The sequence below is a fragment of the Adelges cooleyi genome, unplaced genomic scaffold, assembly GCF_023614345.1.
Source record: "Adelges cooleyi isolate 19-005CV unplaced genomic scaffold, UGA_ACOO_1.1 ACOO_flye_CR_arks_rails_tigmint_CR_PRNA_651, whole genome shotgun sequence".
Classification (NCBI taxonomy): domain Eukaryota; kingdom Metazoa; phylum Arthropoda; class Insecta; order Hemiptera; family Adelgidae; genus Adelges; species Adelges cooleyi.
The window spans coordinates 11,067,136-11,087,059 of record NW_026096352.1 but is presented as its reverse complement, the minus strand read 5'-3'; the positions used below and the strand labels follow the sequence as shown (position 1 = coordinate 11,087,059).

General features: G+C 36.5%; 2 protein-coding genes across 4 annotated transcripts; one reads left to right on the top strand and one right to left on the bottom strand.

Moving 5' to 3' along the window:
* The first annotated feature begins 1,491 nt into the window (after nucleotides 1–1,491).
* LOC126844475 (uncharacterized) lies at nucleotides 1,492–11,424 on the top strand. Of its 3 annotated transcripts, none has more exons than XM_050582708.1 (12): nucleotides 1,492–1,907; nucleotides 2,105–2,315; nucleotides 4,563–4,788; nucleotides 4,864–5,106; nucleotides 5,931–6,155; nucleotides 6,231–6,567; nucleotides 7,356–7,656; nucleotides 7,938–8,139; nucleotides 8,206–8,396; nucleotides 8,582–8,798; nucleotides 9,292–9,568; nucleotides 10,810–11,424. In XM_050582708.1, exons 1-12 carry the CDS (start codon nucleotides 1,793–1,795, stop codon nucleotides 11,232–11,234), a joined length of 2,970 nt encoding a protein of 989 aa, XP_050438665.1. In that variant the 5' UTR covers nucleotides 1,492–1,792; the 3' UTR covers nucleotides 11,235–11,424. The 3 variants fall into 3 exon arrangements, with proteins under 3 accessions (XP_050438665.1, XP_050438666.1, XP_050438663.1); XM_050582706.1 differs by having other exon boundaries at nucleotides 1,493–1,907; nucleotides 10,807–11,424; XM_050582709.1 differs by lacking the exons at nucleotides 8,582–8,798; nucleotides 10,810–11,424 and having other exon boundaries at nucleotides 9,292–9,405.
* Nucleotides 11,425–11,564: 140 nt separating this feature from the next.
* Nucleotides 11,565–19,687, bottom strand: LOC126844479 (uncharacterized). The gene is made up of 7 exons (XM_050582713.1): nucleotides 19,439–19,687; nucleotides 18,229–18,597; nucleotides 15,090–15,438; nucleotides 12,489–12,855; nucleotides 12,202–12,408; nucleotides 11,928–12,121; nucleotides 11,565–11,836 (listed from the first exon to the last, which is right to left on the bottom strand). Exons 1-7 carry the CDS (start codon nucleotides 19,439–19,441, stop codon nucleotides 11,640–11,642), a joined length of 1,686 nt encoding a protein of 561 aa, XP_050438670.1. The 5' UTR covers nucleotides 19,442–19,687; the 3' UTR covers nucleotides 11,565–11,639.
* Between the last annotated feature and the right edge of the window lie 237 nt (nucleotides 19,688–19,924).

Genomic DNA, 19,924 nt, shown 5'->3' with positions numbered 1-19,924 from the left:
TTTGATATTAAAAAATAAAGAAATAGACATTTTCATAGAAAAAACTATGAACTAGATTTGAACACTGAAGTCTGTAATTAATGAATAATGCCTAAGGACTGCAAGAATAAAAGTAAAAAGTATAAAAGTTTTGAGCGAGTTACATTTGAATGGTTATTAAATAACCTTAATAATATAACAGAAAACGTTTATATGAAAACTTTTGTACGAGAAAGCTTTTGTTTGATGTCAGTATCGATTTACTTGAGTCCATCAGTTAAAAATCGTATCTGGAAATTCACCAAACCCTTTTTCTTCTAGAGAGCATATATTACTGAACCGATCATATTAAATAAATCGTAAAAATGTACAATTTAAGAACACTAAGAATAAATCTAAGAACACTCAGATGAAAATGTGGCAAATTGCCATATAAGAAGAGTTCTTACCTAAACAAATTATGACGTTCTCGGAACAAATAATTGTATAGGCAACGTTATTTATTACAAAATTCTCGGAGCAAATCAATTTAAAACGTTATAACGGTATAACGTTCTCGGTGTAAAAAAAATTATATCGTTATTCCTAGTTTGAATAATAATATAATTTTGAACTGAACAAATAAATAACGGATTACGAAACCCTGTAATATGTACTACACTACTATGACAGTTACTAACGAATGATTACATTTTACACGACAGCAGCTGCACCGTTTGGTGTTTACTGTCGTCGCGTAAACGGGTCTTAAGCATAGGCGCAATTTCAATTTTAACTTGGGGGGGCTGGAAATTTTTTTTTTATTACATATATAAGTAACTATATTTTTATATTTTAAAAGTGTACGCATAACCTAATTTTTTTGGTGGGGCTATGTTTAGCATTGGGGGAGCTAAGCCACCCTAGCCCCCCCGTATTTGCGCCTATGGTCTTAAGGGGGCGGCATATTATAGTTTATGGATTAAAGGCTCCAACACTAGCAATCCGCCTAGGGCCGTACCTACTCAGCTTTACCGGGCCCCTTATAAATAGGCTTAGGGCCGGGCCCCGGACATATGACCCGAGAGAACCGGTCTGAATACGGCCCTGAATCCGCATCCGATTATATTACACGAAGCGCGTGTGCGCGTATCGGCCTATAATATTTTGGTCTACGTGATTTTGCCGCATTGGAATAAAGCCATAAATAATAATAATTACAGCCTACAATAATGAGTTGTATAGCGTAACACAATCAATAATGGATATATTTCGTTGTCGATAATCGACGTGGTGTATTAATTCGTGCATGTGTCATGCCCGCCTTATCGTCAGGGTTGGTTAACAAAGAACGTCGCCCGTCAGCCGTCGGTGCCGGGTGGTGGCGCAGCGACAAGCACGGCAGCGGCCAGCAGCTGACGGTGCGTTGAACCAAACAATGAACGTGATAACGCGGCAACGGCGGGCGGCTGCGTGCGTGTGTATGTGTATAGTTTTTGCGTTTGTTTGTGACCCCGCTCCCGCAGTCCGTCGTAGCGCTATCAACGTTGGCCGTAGAACCGCAGTGGACGCGCAAAACGCACTGCGTTGTTGTCGTTCATTATAGCGTTTGTACTTAAATACTTTAATTTTCGTTTTAAGCGTATGGACATATTGAATACTTTTTGACAAATTATAATACTGTCGTCGACTCACGACGTCTAGAGATAATAGCGTCGGAAGACCATCATCACTCGGTGCGGTCGGTCTGATGCAACAATGACGGGACGACGACGCAAGTTATTAATGTCTTCGGTTCTTTAGCGTCTGTACACTCGGAACGGTGGCTGCCGCAATGACGGCCGCTGACGACAACGGGACACCGCGTCGTCGACGGCTTGTCGTGGACACCCTGAGTGTCGACTGTACGGAGTTTAGCGGAGCGTTCCTCACTTGTCCTACCTGCTTGTGTGAGTACTTGACCATTTATAACCGTAATTACAGACTTTGTTCTCTCGGTTTGTATCAGTATTGTTGAGCGGTCAATCGTCCAAATACCATGGATGAAAACATTGGGCGTCGAACCTCTTAACAATACACCGTAGAAATTATTGAATGTGTGTTTACTGTAGTTTGTATTTCATATTGATGACGTTGGTGGTCACAGGCGTATACGATGCCGACGAACACGCTCCGAAGCTTCTATCGTGCACGCACACTGTGTGTACACATTGTGCCGGCAGAATGGCGGCTGCCAGCAAAGCTCGAATGCCGCCGATACCAGTTACTGAAGTCGCAGAAGATGATGGTGGCAGTGAAGGCAACACGATAGCTGAAGATCGTGATCGTGTTCAATTACAGGAACAGGCATCATTCAAGTAAGATATTGAATTCTGTCGATTAAATATCTGTTATGATAAAACTTCATGGAATTGATCCATTAATATAGTACCGTGAAAAACAAAATTTAAAAACTGATTTTATTTATTACAAAGAGATGGATACAATAATTATACGCTTTATTCCAACGCTCTACAGTTTTATTGTTCAATAACCAATGTTTATATTTTTCTTTTAAGTTTTTACTTTTTACATAATATGTATTATCTTTGATTATAAATATCATAGGTAGCCCACTGAGACAAATTTAAGTTCTGGACGTCGACACGGGATTAGCGCTAGTAGTATCAATTTCATTAAAAACGATACTACTAGCGCCTATCCCGTGTCGACGTCCAGAACTGAAATTTGTCTCAGTAGGCTATCTATAATATTTATAATGAATAGTATTATTTACAATTTATTATATTAATACAGGAATTATTAATTAATTACTTTATCTTTAATTAATGGTAAAATCAATTTTATCGGATGAAAAACTATTTATTTAGTCATAACACAGACTGAGTTATAGTACATTGAAAATCGGCATATGTGAACTATGCTAAATGATGCAAATTGGTGTCATCCCCAGTGAATGTGTTAGTCTGAAAATTAGACTGATGGTAGACCATGAGTATAAAATATATATTTTTCTAAAATAAATAAGTAGTCAAACTTTTTTTTATTAAAAAAAAAAATTACTCTCTAATTGTAGGAAATTTCTAGGTAGCTATGTGAAATGATCCAACAGCCAATAGCTGTTGACAAAAAATATTTTCATTATGTTTTTGATATGCCTATTGGTGATACAAGTTATTAGGAAAATCAGACAATTAACCCTAATCCTATCCATTTTAATACTAAAAATACAATTTTAAACACATTTCTGCCTTCACAATACTTTTATTGATATTTAATATTCTTACCATGTACAGATTATAGGTTTCTATCAAAGCGTTTATTTTAATGTGGTTTTTTAATACGTTCAGTTATAATAATTGATGAAAACCGGTGATCTCTGATCTCAATATGCTTCATACCTACAATGTTCCGACCGCTATGCTGTCTTCTTTTATTTGACAGGAAACTGTCATTTCAACTGACCATTTCAAAATTATATCCTTGAAACATATTAGCTTTGAAGTGTCATATATTAGTACTATCTATTCATTTTTCATATATTTAAACTTTAAATTTAATTTCCTCAAAATGTATTTTTTCGAACACTGGCTTAATGATAGAAGAAGAAATATTCAACCTATTGACATTTTGTTGAATTTGTTCAACTCTTTTAGATGTACTTAAAAATGAGTATAATAAATATAATTACATTTTTTTTTTAAATTAACTTAATTTTTTTCAAAATGTTCATTCTAATTTAAATTTCTCATTTTCTAAGGTTCATTAATTTAAATATATTATGCTACCTAAAAAGGTTTTATTTTATTTCCATAAAACATTACGACATGAAGGGGTTTTGTAGCATTATTTAGATTTAAGTTCATATTTTCAAAAATAAATAGTGTTATATATTTTCATGAAGTACAATAAATATATTATATTAAAAATGTCATTAAGATTGGATTTATATTTCAAGCACAACAAATTATCAACTTCTGCTTAAATTATGCTTTTTGCACCAGGTGACCCTTTAATTACAATTAATATTTACATCATACTTATTTACTCTTTATCTTGTAAACAATGTACAGTTTGTAACCTAAAAATATTATTAAATAAAGTTTTTATATACCTTAAGATTTTTGGTTTTGTAGAAGTTAAACTTTTTGATATGTGACTAGAAATAAATCAATTCTTTATACTTAACATAAAATGTATAAATAAATTATTTACAAAAATAAAGAGACATTGTGTTTTTGCAGTATTTTAAAGATAACGCATATAGTTTTTATGATAAATCAGATTACTCAACCCTAAAATACGCAAAATTTAATTTCCCAAAAAAAATATGTTTTATCGATTTTTAGTAGTATCAATATTTTAGTCTCTAATCAGTTTTTAAGGTCAAATTTTGTTTACTTTAAAAATTGATATTCCACCCATTTTGATAACGCCAATTAAGAAAAATTGATTTCAAGTGTCTCCAACTAATAGAAAAAAGTCAGGTCTGAAAGGGTTAAAATCAAAGTAAAACAGTTTTTTTTTCTTCTTTTAAAAAGTTGTCAATTAGTAGATACGTAAAATTGTCATTAGTGTAACGGTTTGTTAATATTTTTTTTTAGATGTCCAATATGTCGGCAACGTGTAATGGTGCCATCTGATGCTGATGGAGGTGTTCAAGCCCTTCCACCTTCTTTCCTAGTTAACCAGCTCTTAGACCTAGTGTGTGCTCCACCAGTTGGTATGGTGTCTGGTGGCGTTAGTGGTGCTTTATCTAGTAAACGTACTACTGTAGTTGTACCAACATGTGCTGGGGGTGCTGGAACAGATCCAGGGCACACCGAAAGAGTGAGTATTTAGCAGATATTATGTTTGAAGTAAATAATGAAAAATGTATATATTATAATGTGTATACATATTTAGGAATTAGCATACTGTAGTCGTTGCGACCATACCTATTGTCCTGTGTGTGTCGAGGCTGAAGAAGAAGACAATGATCATAATGAGAAAGATATAGGAGGTATTATACCAGTGGATGATACCGACACTGAGCCTGTTCCTCGCCAACAGTGCCATCATCCTACTTCTGCTGTTTTGCCTGCATCAGTCGCGGCAGCCCGATGGGCAGATGTGCTTCAATACAGAGCAGCAGAATTGGCCAATAAAGTAAAGACAGCATATAATTGTACAATTATAACAATTTAATATTAAATATCTCATCTTACTAAACTTAAAATAATATATTGGGAAATAATATGTTGAAATGACATTTATTTTTATGATCCTATGTTTAAATGTTTGAACAGATTTTTAAGTGTTGATTTTTGCATTTGTTAGCTAAATAATGAGTACAAAAGGGTAAATCGTAGCAATTCATGCTAATAAATTAAATAGCATCATATTATCTATTATTTAATTTACTTTGTTTTTATAGGTTATTAGATAATTAATTTTTTCTGGTTTCATTGAAGAAGACAAATAGGGTTTTTTAAAATAATTGAACACAGATTTTTTTAATTTGGATGCTCATTTTCAGTATAATATATATAGAGGTGTTGGTTGTTCTGTACTTTAGAGGCCTAAACTAGGACTAAAAAACTTATTCATTTAATTATTTTATAAGTTATTAAAACAGTGTAATAAAAACAAAATATTTGAACTACTTATTTAGTAATTAATATACATTTATAATTAACAACAGTTTATTTAACTTTCCCCTCTAATAAAATATTAAGAATAATAAACCAAGTCTAGTTAATGTTCTGTGAATAAATCACATTTTCATGCCAACTAAACAAAACAAATTTTCAAAATTAATGTTATTTTCCAAAATTAGATGATTATTTAACAACAAAAAAAAGTTAAAAAAAATTTTTTTTTACATAATTATTGGAAAACAGTACTAAAAGCGCAGACACTAAAACTATTGAATGTAACAAATAATTACATACAAAAGTACAAACCTACAATGTGTAAAAAATATTTTACAGTTAGATAGATGTGCCAGAGCAGTACAAGCTGAGTTACAAGCATTAGATGATTCACAACGTCGTTGTAAAGAAGCTGTGGACTCTGTGTTTGGAGCTGCAGGTCTACTGGTAATGGCTATTGAAAACCGAAGATTAGAGCTAATATCTGAAGCAGACAAAACTTGCCTTAGTCGACGTACTGCTTTAGATCATCAGCTTAAAGAAATACTCTCGGAAACGGCACAAGTACGATAGTTTTGCATTGTAAACGTGTTACTTATTTTAATTAATGTATATATATTTTTTAAATTAAATTTTCAGATAACTGCAACTGGACGCTGCAGTACAATTTTGGACCCAGATTTAACCACTGTTGAAGACCTCTTGGAGTATGGCAGTGAAGTGCAGTCAGTAAGAAAAGCTGCTACTGAAATGGGGCGTAAGTTAACTGAAGTGTCGAATTCAACAATGGAGCCAGCAGCAAATGGTCATGTTCGAGTCCGAGGTTTGAATACAGCAGAAGTAAAAGCGGCAAAACAATCTATACATCATGCTATACACAAGCTTGGCATAATTCGAGCTACCGAGACTTGCCCTTCACAATGCTGGTTTGAATACTGCAGTACTGAATCAGGAATTTTGCCTTCTTCTCCTTCAGGTACTTTAATTTACTATTAGGACAAATGTATACAGTACATACAGTGTTCTAAACACAATTTTTGAAAATGATAAAAACAATAACAAATTAGATTTTTTGTATTTCATAATTTACCCACTTTATCTATTTTATAAACATATTAGTTGAGAAGGAGTGGCCTAGTGGGTAAGGCGGCAGTGTTAGCGCTCACTGTCGCCAGTTCGACACTTGGTCTGTTTACCGGGTGAGCAATCGTCTGGTGAAAAGGAACCGCCATTCATTCCCTTCTTCGGTGACGGACAGACGACCCGTCCCGGGTAGCAAATTTGTCAAGAAACCATCTCATTATAGCAGCGTTGGGCTTTCATGGCCCATTAAGCTACATGATGATGATAGCAATTATTGCAATAAAACTGCTTTTTTGTGTTGTGATTTTTTAAGTAAACAAAAAACTATAAAAACAACATTACCAGAATTGTAATACAAAAACAATGAATTTTATTTATTCTTTATTAAATAATCCATCACAAATTTCTCCATTATTTATTATAAAATTTGTAGGTACTCTCTTGTTTTATTTATATTATATATAATATCTGAATCTTTCTTTGATATTTTTCATTTCATTTTCCTATATACATCACATTATGTTAACTAAAATATCATTAGTCATCAAATATTAGTAACCGATAGTATTTTTTCATATTTGAATTAAGTAAGATAATTCCCAATGGCCAGCAAATGTTATAATTTTAAAATTGAACTTAATTCCACATGATATGGTAATTATTGTTCTCTACTGTTCTTAGGAGGACCATTGATGGTGGCCAAATCAGTAGGTACAGTTCTTTGTCGACTGATAGCAAGAGATGCATTGGGCTGTAGGAGAAGACATGGTGGTGATCCAGTAGACGCCGAGTGGTGGCCTGTTGTAGACGATAATGGCAAAGGAGCAACCCGAAGTAAAGGTGGTGGGCGATATGCAGTAAATGCAGACGACAGTGACAGCGATGGTGATAATAATGTTGACTTTAATGAGGATGGAGTCCGAGTAATAGACCACGGTGATGGTTATTATACAGTACGCGTTCTAATACACAGAACTGGCAGGTATGTTAACAAATATTCAGGCGAGATTTTTATCTTACATTCTTAAAATTGTAATTAATTTAAATTTGTTTTATTTATTATCCATTTGTATGAACTCAGTGCCCATACTCATAGATGTAGGAATAGGTCTTAATTACAAAATTTTACTATTAGTTTAAATTAACTTATATATTTGTTCACACTGTGCATACTTTTTTTGTTAATATATATATTTATCTGATACAAACAATTACTAAGACTTTTTATGAAACTACTAATAACTTACTGATTTATTGTTATAGGTATCGATTGCGTGTTAGGGTATTGGGTCGTCAAATTCGTCCAACCACCACTGTAAATGGCCATCATGGATGCATCGAATTTCGTGTAGTAGACAATGAAGCCACAGCGCAATGTGTAGTTCCTTCAAACAACGAAAGCGATAGCAGTAAAGCGAGACAACCAGCAGCAGTGACTGCAGTATGTCACAAACAATTATTGCAGGTAAGCTTACTGATAATACATATTTTCAAGCTTCCTTATATTATGTATTGATGTATTTTTGCATAGGCATTTGTGCTGGACTTAGTGGCAGGGCAGGTGTGTATACTCAAGTTGAATGGAAAACTAATAGAATTACCCATGACACACTGTGATCCACTGTTGTTTCGTGGCCGATCAGCTACTGGATTAGCAGCAGTGTTGTGCTCTCTCGGCACTACACTGTTGGCCTGCAATTGGCGGACAGGAGTGGTATGTCGGTAAGTGTTTTACGTATATTTTATATTGTATTTTTGAAATAGTTAATGTAGAAAAAAATTAGATAAAACAAATTACAAGACCATAGATTTTTTGATTGTTAGTAATTATGTTTAGAACTAAATGTAATATTTTTTGAATAGTTTTAAATTTTTACCTATTAAAATAGAATTTTATACATATATAGGACTTTGGTAGCTCTAGATAGTTGTCAGGGTAAGGCACCATCACTAGAATGGGTCCGTGTGCTAGGTGTGGAAGAAGTTCTGGAACCTGTGTGTGTTGCGGCTTTCACTATAGATCATCTTGATGGGTTGGTTCTATTACTGTTAGGTGACTCACGTGGTCGCGTACACGGATACCGAATCACAAGGAACGAAGAATTAGCAGAGCATGTGTACACGGTAATTTATAAATTGTAAAATAAAACTGTAATTATTTTACTGATTTAATAAAACCATAACTGAATGGGTTATTTGGAAAAGTAAACATCTCCAGGAATTCAAATTTTACGGGAAAGACAAAAAAACTAACATATCATGTAACAGCATGTAAATAAAAATGTACATGCATGGTGTTACTGTATGATACTTAGATATGTTCCGTTGTAACCTCAAATGATGAATACTTTTGTTATAATCTGAAACTGGCAAAAAAATGGACATGTTTCCTTTTCTAAATAACCCAATCAATTAAATCATTAATAGCTCGACAATTATTTGTTTAGATACAACAGTGTTAGGTCCACTGTAGTTACTTTTATTTATTTTTTTAATATTTTGAAACTTTTATGCAAAATACTTAGCTATGGAATATAATTATTCCATGCATGTTTTTATATAGTATAATAATTGTGCATAATGTAATTAACATAAATAATTATGCTGATGTTTACAGATAGACAATGGGGGCAGTGGTACAGATGATGGAGTTGCCGTCGGTGGTTCATTTATAGCTGTGGTTGAAAGAGAACTATATATTATTCCTAGTGGTAAAGGGCCACTTCTCAACGAAAACAATGATCAGAAAATCAGCTGTCGTCGCAGATTGGACGTGTACAATGTTACTGATGGGAAATTTAAAAGAACCCTGTATGCCAAAAGCCGAGACGACAATATAGTGGACCTGTCATCGGACATAGAAGATGACAATAGACACACATTGAACAAGCAATGTGAGTATTTGTGATATTGTTGGCTCCAATAAGTGAGATGTGTACTACATAAAATAATAGAAAATTTCAAATTTGATGTAATCCTATATAGAAAGAATAAAGTTTAATTTGTGGCCTTCGCTTCTCCTCTCTTGGGCTAAGTACTTGAACAAATGTTAGGCAATTTTATTTATTATTTAATAATTCTCTTTCTAAAAAATAGGCATTGATGCAAGGGCCGGCGGAAAGGTATATTAAACAAGGCAGTTGCCTATGGCTCTGTAGTACAGGGGCTTCTAACTAAAAGTCAATTACAGTTTAAAATTAATAACCTTATATAGAAAAAAAAAATATTGTTTCAGTTGTAAAAATTACTCATATTTATGGGGAGATGTTTTTAAAAAAAACTGATTATGCATTATGCACATATGTTTTTGGAGTTGCCAAGTTTGAATTTGGTATTAGTTTTAAAGTTATTCTTGAGGGGGGGAATAACACATATTTTTTTGTCTATTTAAATAATAATACATTTTACAAAAAAAATAATTAAAATTTTTTTTAGCTATAATCAGTACAAAACAAGAACAATATTTTTAAAATTCATAATTAGGATATTTAATTTTTGTTAAATGTAATTTAAACCTAATCTAAAATGTTGTAAAAAAAAAAAGATAAAAACTATAAACAAATTTTTTTTTGGTACGTTTAAAATTAGTAGTAGAAATTATAACTAATTAAGAAAATGTATGGCCTCGTTATCACATGATTGCCTAACAAATATCAATCGATTTAATTTTAAAAAAAAGTAGCATGTATCATATAAATGTTTTAAGTTTAAAATAATCTGTTGAACATTTATGATAGATTGGAAAGCTTCTAATATTATTTAAAAGTTATATTATTAAAATCAAACAATTATTTTCTAAAAAAGCTACAAAATTACAATTAATTTAAAAAAAACGTCTTTGTTAAATTAATCACCCTTTTTAAAGAAAAAATTAAGAAATATCAACAAAAATCTTTATCAAAACCTGTGTGAAATGAGTTATTAAAATAGGGGTTGAAAGAAGACAATGTGATGATGGAATAAAAGTAAGGAGTCCTTGAACAAAATGAATACAAATTGTTTTATTTTTTTCTTCACCGACTCAGAATTACGAAGTTTCAACATTAAAATGTTGTATAAAATTTGTTTATTTTTTAAACTTAAACATTGGTTTGTCTTTACTTGACTAACAAAATTACTTGTATCTTTACAGCAGCATCAGCTTCTGCAGTGTCTCGATATTGCGTGGTCACCACTTGTCCCGGATTGATTTGTGACAGACACTATGTTTTGGCTTGCCGAAAGCACAAGCGACGTGGCGGCGGTGGTCCAGTTGGAGTTGGTGGTCGCTACGTAATAGATGTAATTGATACACTCGACGACAAAGTGGTAAACACGGTAAAATGTTCCCTGAAACGACGGCCTTTGTCTCTGGCTGCATATCGAGTAGCTTGTTCAGTGCCGCTCCCAACAACACTCAGCAACAACAATGATTGTGGTGATGGCAATACTTTACAGGAACAAAAGTCTAACTGCACTGACGGTTCGAAAGAAAATTATCAATCGGAAGGGCCAATCTACTATGAATACTATGTTTTGGTAGCGGACGGTACCGTTGTGAATAGATACCGATTCCGATGAACGACTTACTTACAAACTGTACTTATGTATATTTCAACTATGTGTGAACACATGATTAAACCTTTTAGCGTACTTATGTATAGTCAAATATTCTACTTAATGCATATTCTAGTCCTCTTACTATTATTATTATTATTATTATTATTTATGACATGCAAGTTAAAAATTAAATAGACTGTACGCGGCTGTATGTTATACAATTTTATTTGTCTTTTCCTCTCTATATATTATTATAATATACAATAAATAATAAAATATGTGTATATATATATATATACATATACATAATATATCGTAATTTTTTATTTTTATTTATAAACTTATGATACACAAAAAAAAAAACTAAACAATAAATAAATATGTGTTAAATGATAAAATACGGTTGCTATGTTATTGGTTTATGACTTAAGGTGCTGCTGTTGTTGCATAATATTTCACTGCGCTAAGCGAACCTCCTCCGTTTAACATAGTCATTCCCGTCGAACGTATACCCACTGCTGTGGCGGCAGCATTCTTGAGCGCTTGCCGCTTATTACAGAACCATATGCGCACTACTTCGCGGTCGTATCCCAACCGAGCGGCCAACGCTGTGATCTCCGCACCTATAACCAACGAGTGTTTACAAAACCAGTAAGAGGGAAGAGATTTAGGGTTATTTAAATGTCCCTGCGTTGAGACTGCCGACACGCTTACCGGACGGATGGGTGTTGCGGTCAAAATGGCCGTTGAGCAGTTCTAGAGCGTGCGGCGTAAACGACGTGCGCCGCTTGCGTTTCTTGGCCGCTGCCGCAGCCGCCGCCGGATGCATCATGGTCGTGTGAGAACCGTTGGCAGTCGAGTACTGTTGCTGATGATTCTGCGGTTGACCGTTACCACCACCAAAATACCTACGTGCGATTTAAAACATATTTTAAGTACTTATAAGTTGTATAATATGTTATAAGAAGTTTGTCAGACAGTGTCTTACCCGGAATCCGTGGTAGGCCAAGTCGGATGCTTATGCACTGCCGTAGCGGCCATCAGAGCCGCCATGGTCGTGGACGCGGTCGCTGCGGCCACGGCAGCAGCTGCGTTATCGGCGCCACCGTCGTTGTCGGTCGAGACTTGTGCCAAACCTACACCCCCTCCGCCGTTGAGCCTCTGCTGTTGCTGCTGCCGTTGGAAGTAGTACGCCCTAAAAGCGCAAGCCAATAATTAGGGTACAAACGCCCATACATGTCTTGTACCGGCTTCAGCCATTGTTTTTTTACTCACGCCGCGTTCGAGGTCATTTGCTGACGTTGTTGTTGCCGGACGTACGCTGCCGGATCGTCCATACTAACGGCTGCGGCCGGTTTATTAAATCCGACCCCGTCGATGCAGCCGTCTTCATCCGCCAACTCCGCCGAAATACGAGGCGGTGTCACCCGACAATGGTAGTTGTTGTGGTGTCCGTTGCCGGTGTTGTTCCGGCCCAACATGGTGTGTTGTGCTTGTTGTGTAGGAATCGAGCCGTTGTCTTGCATCCGTTGATGGTTCTTGTACCGGTGTCTGTTCTGTCGTTGTTGGTCGGTGATCGGGTTACCGCCGGTCGGCACTGGAGGTTCCAGTACCAGTAGTACCGCTTGCGCAACAGCCACACCTGTAAGAACAAATATAATATGATGTCAAATAGGTGTATGTTATTATCTTTGCACCGATCAATTATAATGGTTTCGCGAGAATGGTCGGACCGTCCGGCTGGGGGCTACCGAGCAAATCCTGGCGTAATAGTTGGATTTAGCAAAAGTTTATTAAGTGAGAAATTTTGATTTTCCGTTTTTATGGTTCAATTTGATTCAAATTTCGCACTCTATTCACTGATCTATCTTATACGACGTTTGGTCTGTTAGATGAGTCCCATCTAAGTTCATCTATTTAAGTTAATTATTGATAATTTATAATAAATTATTTTATTTTTCTCTCTCCTGTCAATTTACATTTTGTTATTAACTTAATACACTTTTGCTCTGGGGTACATATATGTTTCTTTGTGCAAGACCAGAATTAGCCATTAACTATATAAGTAATTGACTAATATTATTTTCTTAAAAATAAAAAAGAAGAAAATACGTTTTACCACTCAAATACAGAACACCGTGCGTGACACGACAGATATTTATTTTTATAAAATATAATTATTGTTAACGCAAAATAGTATAAAAACTAACATTTAATAGGGTATCGAAGGATAACATGTTAAAAGGGCATGTTTTTGAAAAGTTATATGTTAGGGAAATAAATGTTATCGAATGGTCACTTGAATGCAGAATAATGACTTCGAAAACGCCACGTCAAATCGTATACCATTTGACTTTTGAATCTCAGATTTTGGTCATTTTTTTACTTAATACCCGTCTAAAATGGCTTCCGTGATTTTTTTTTTAAATTTCTCACCTTAACATATTTACGAGATATACATTTTTAAAAATATGGGTAGTTATTTGTTTTTAATTGTATACAACTTTCTTAAAAAATTGAGTAACAATAAAAACCAATCGGTCAAAATGTTTACAAATTATATTATTACTCGTAAGTGTACCAATAAATAAATAATTTTATAACTGCATTAACGCATTTCGCCCCTAATCATACAAGGTGGTATATTATGTTAGAAATTTGCATTCTATAGTTGATAGTTCTCCCCCCAATCATTAAAATTCTTCCTAAAACCTTTATAAATACATATGAAGAGTGAAAGTGTCAAACGGTCCAAGTGCCAAAGTATAAAAATTGAACTTTATAATTTGATTTGTATTTTATTCATTACCGGAAACACTTCAACATATTTTTGAGTTTTAAATATGATTGTTTTTTTTTATAAATAACTATTCTTTACTTGAAAAATTTACAAAATTGTTTTCGGTAATGAATAAAATACAAATCAAATTATTAAGTACAATTTTTATACTTTGGCACTTGGAACGTTAGACACTTTCACTCTTCATATAATTTTTTACAAAACACCTCAATAAAACATTCAGATTAACCCTTAGGTAGAATAATAATATTGTTTACCTTAAATTGTCATTTATAACAATAATAGTTTTTCCCTGATATTTTAAAAACCTCTGGTATGATATTTCTCACCAGTTTTTTTAAGTAAACTCATATTGATACTTTTAATTTTAATACTTCTTCCTTATATTGTTTTCATTTTTTTCTTGTGTTCCGTTCTAACTATGTTGCTAATTATTATTTGTGATGGGCGGTCATAACCAGCCAAGTCCGATTTTAGCAAAAACATTAAATGTATTTTAGAGCATATAAATTAATCATACCGTTTTATTAGTTTATATGTTTATATGTTCGTTTAAAAAGACGCTTTGTATAGGCCATTTTTCAATAAAACATCACATTTTTTTTTTACTTTAATAAAGCATACAAGGTTTTGAATATTGGTCGCTGCCCGTTTCTCTCGTTGTGTGGGCGTCTGGAAAGAAATCACCACCCGACTGGTGTGGAACAAAACGGGAAACCAGCGCACCATAAATAAATACCCTTCCCCAGGATACTCTCTTGTGGAGACAAGAATAAAATTGTCAAACCATTCTAAATAATGTGTACCGATTGTACATAGGACGGTAATATTAGTTTATTCTATTTCATTCGGTTATGCGTTGTATTGGATTTCTCTTTTCGGCGATGGAAATGAATTCCAGTATTATCGGCATTATCTACCTACCTGTCAATTCGTCTACTTATTGTAAATGTTTATTTAATATAATTTTGAGAGTTTAACAATATCATAATAATCAAGTTAACACATATTTTAATCGTGTAACGCTAAAAACATATCCACGACTCAACAATGTTCTTCACGTGATGGGCACTTACCGCCATTAGGTGTGGGGACGATGACGCGAGCCGGTTGTGCGGCACCTGGTCTGGGTGGCAACCGGCCACCGACCAAAAGCAGTTCTGCCGTTTGCGCGGGCTTGTCGCCGTATTCGTCCGGTCGAGGTTGAAGCCACCACGGCGGTGACCACGACGCTGCCGACGGTTGCGTCTGTCCGTGCGGATCGCCGTCCATCATGTCCATGACGTCGCTGTTCTCGTCTTCCGACAAGTGTTCTTCCGGCTGGTCCACCGCGGCGTCTCTTCCGCCGGTCGTCATCATCAGATTCAGTGGCACCGCCGTCTGCAGTACCGCCGGCTCATTTTGTCCACTGTCGCCGTATTCACTCTGTTTTTACACAACAAAAATACATAAAATAGCTTAACAAACACAATATAGTATTTTCAAAACGAAAATATATAAAATTATTATATCGTGTGTTCCTCGTTTTTTCCTTTAAAAGTTCAATACCAAAAATAATATTTTCTATTAAAAATGTTTACTAAAAATTGTTTTTTGTAGTAGTAACCTAATCCTATATATATACAAGTTGTTATGAAATTAAGTTGTATAAATATTTAACATTATTTTCAAATTTGTTTATAATTTGTTGTTAGTTAAACTTATGGGGTGTACTAAACCTGAACACACTAAAGGCGGGAAAAACTAGCAACACACTAACGAAGGATTAAATAGACACCAAATAAAAACTTTTTTTTTTTATAATAAATAGTAAAAAACACACGTAGCGATTTACAAACTTTGATGTAGATACATATTATTATGTATTATACAGACGAGGTATGGTGCAAATGTTATTGATTAGGACTTGTCGGGGAAAGGGTCACGGTGGAGAGTCGAGGCGAATAATAATTGTAAAAATAATAATGATATATTTTTTTACGGCCTTGTCCATTGGCGGGGGTGGTTCAGGGAGAAGGGATAACAATAATAATAATATCGTACTCGTACGTCTCGTATAATTAATTATCCGCCGCGGTATATGGGTTTCATTTTATATACATATATATAATTTTTTTTTTCACTCGGATCCGACCCGTCACATTATATTGTTGTTGGCGGCCGCGCACACACCCAGGCGCCCCTGTTAAATAATCATATTATTATTATTATATTTTATATTTTTCGCCATCCGCATAACACAATCGGCTTTACTCGTTCCGTTCCACAGTGCGTGTCACCAACTCCCCACCACATCCCCCGTCTCTGGCCATCCACCATCTCGTCTTCAAACCGATAGTCTCGCGTACCGGCAAATCGAACGGATATCTATACAGCAGCCATACGACGGGTTTATTATGATATACACAATACTATTGTGTAGAGGGTAATCTCGTTTATACTATATAGATATATTGTAATTATTATTATTGTTATTATATGGTAAGGGAGTTTTGCTTGTGCAACTGCTGCGGCAGTAGGAGAGATACGGGCACTCGGAGAGCTTATTATCCGACTATACAGTTATGCTAATTACCCCTCTCGCTATTGCCTTCCCCTTACACTCCTACACACACACACACTCACACCGCCCTCGGCGCCATCGCAAATTGTGTACTGCGAAATGCAAATGAGTGGCGGTGGTGGCGGCAAAAGGGTCCGACAGTGGCACGGTATATATATATATATATATAATGTATATATATATGTGTGTGTATGAGGCGCGCCGGGTTCGGGATACACAACCCTTTCCCCTTCTCGGGGGCGGCTGCTGTGCCGACGCCGGCGACGTAATTATACATCCCGTATATATAATTAAAATGCCCCCCATCCTCCCGCGCTGCCCCTTCTCGCCGCCTGATTAATATTATGCAAATCCACGATGGTAATGCGGCGGCGGCCGTATAATGAGATTACGCCCGACTGGAGCGGCCGCCGTCTCCTCATCGCTCTCCTCCACGCCGTGCAGTCTATGCTGCGCGCCCGCGAATACATAATAATGTAAACGTATACATGTATGTATTCCGATAATATTATTATGGAGACTTCGCGGTAGCGGACACTCGGGACGGCGCGGGCGGGTATGTGTGTGTGCGCTAGGCTCGAGGGGTGTGATGCGAGTACAGCAACATAATTGTGTCTGTGTGCTTATATTATTACATTATGGCGGGTGCGCGTACTAAGTGTGTTTTATAACGTTTATACATATACGATACGCTTAAGTTTTTTCACCCCTCGTGATTTCGAAAACGTTTAAACGAGTTCTATTGCACATAATATATCCAAAAATATATTTCGAGTGTCGTACCTACTATAATATTTCTTTTTTCCGTATACTATACTATATATTAGCGATATCTGAGCCTTATGAGATAGCTACGTATCGGTAGACTGGAGACAGGTGAATATATATATATATTTTTATATTTTTGTATATACCTATAGATTACTTTAAAACATAGCGGACACCGGAGGAACCGATTTGAACAACGACTGTAAAATATACATCGTTTGCTGTAGAATCAAGCTGAAGATATAATATTGAGGACGAATTGACACATATGCCCCTTGACCAAGGAACGAGAACATTTATACCTGAGACTATACTCTAATGTCGGTAGGGTGTGAAATTGTTTTACTTTGACAATCTAAATCCTAATAGTCCTCCCAGCGGCGGTACGTGCGGTATTTTTCAATTCCCGTAACCTATCCCAACCTTTCGAGTTTCGATAATAATTCAAGTACTTGGATATCTCCTACACGAGGTCCACGAAACGGCCGCCACGCCGGAGGGTTTGGCGACGGCCGTTTATAAAGTTAGGACTTAAAAACATTATATATACTTTTGGCCGACGCTGGCGCTCGCCTATTACGACGTAGATGGCCGAGAATCTTGGCGCCAGCCTAATAACTCAAGCGCTCGCGACCCTACCCGCCACCCCATATACTTTATATATGTATATGTATATACACTACACAGCAGCAATAAATATACACCGTAGTTCGCGGTACACCGATTATGAACGTCTCGGCCGCCGAGCTTAAGTCATATTTTTGCAAAATCGTACTACGGATGTATTTTTCAACCGGCCAAGACGACACGACGGTTTGTTTTTTAAAAGCCGGTTTCATTGCGTGATGATACCCAACAGTTTAAAGTGCAATGTAAAACTTTACCTGTTCGGTTTCCTCGGACGCCGTGGTCGAGACTGCCGGCGATAGCGCTTCGCCGCCGATACTGCCTTCCAACAGTCGTCTCTTCCGTGATCTCGGCTTTCCGTTGTACGCCGGCGGTGGTGCCTGAAAACGTTGGTCGCCAACGTGTTCTTCGGTTGCGCCGCCTCCGTTACTGCTGCCGCAGCTGACGCTGCTCATGTCTCCGTCCTCGGCGAACGTGGCCTGAGGCTGCCGTTCCATCATCATCGAAATCCCAGAAGCTCTGAACGTGGTCGGCGTACGGCCGCTGTCCGCTCGATCCCGTTGGGCGTCTAGTGACATCGGCTGCATTGCACATTTCTGATTGTCATTGGCCATCGCGCCTCGAACCTGTCAACACGACAACAGATTATCTGAGAGTGACCGTCGTACGTTCGCACATAGCGTTATAGGTTCGATCGCACATCGGTCGCGCGACTTCAACCACACATATCACACCAGCCACATCCAACCGGATACCGTCAATTGACCGGCCTCCGCCGGTTAATACACAATATTATTACTATATGTATACATTATTATTATCCGCCGTAGATGATTATGACCTCTATAGCACACACACAAACACCTTCTATAATATGTTAATATCACCGAGCGCTCGATATTAATAATAATAATGGTAATAATATAACAACGATCATAATATAATAAAGCTGCCGCATTACGGCCTGTAGTATGTATCCGCGTTATTATTATTATTACAATTATAAATAAGGGGACGATCCGGGCCGTCCCCTTCGTCTCGCCCGACATATAGGTACATTATAATACATATACATACACGCATAATACGTGTATTATACTCGGTAATAATTATAACAACTACCAGTGCCGCCGTATACCTAATAGCTTATGCGAGAGGACAGAGGGGATAGGCGATTATATAATAATATACTAATTATAAATAGGATTAGGTAGGTATTGGCCACATTTTATACGAGAGACGCGTACCCCAAGAGTGGGGAGGCAATATTAACTATACTATAATATAACGTACAAAAGCGGTGGATGTTTTGTCGAAAGTCGTCTATATTGGAAATAGTTGCGCGAGCCGACGAAGGCTAATTAAAGCCAATCAACCGAGCCCGCGATATAATTGACGAGGACGATCGTAATTGCTAATTAACAATAGTAGGTACGAAAATGATAATAATACAATAATATAACGTACCATAATATTACGTTCAAACAATACCGGTGGCAGCAGTCATCGAGTACACCCTCTTTACTCGTATTTTTTTTTTGTCTCCGTCTAGTCGATAACAGGTAGTAAACAATATTTTGTATTTTTTTTACTCTTGTTATTGTTATGATCGCACTGGCGTTATCAAAACCGCCACCGCCGACCACACGCGCTGGTACGACACTGACGTAGGAAAAACCGTCGCCGTCGCCGGCCACTATCACACTGATTCGTCGGCCGCCGCCGCCGCTTGCCGACGACGATACACTATAACGGCCGTCCGTCCTCCGCGCCCCGCCGCGGCAGCGGCAATAGTTTTATAATTACTACTACTGCTGCACCGCCACCGCGGCCGTCCGACTTCTACCGTCTACTGCAACCGCTATATACCCTTCTTCTGGCCGCCACCTCGTCCCAGTCCTTGCCCGCCACCGCCACCCGGACTGCCCTTCCGCCGCCCCTGCGTCGTCCAGC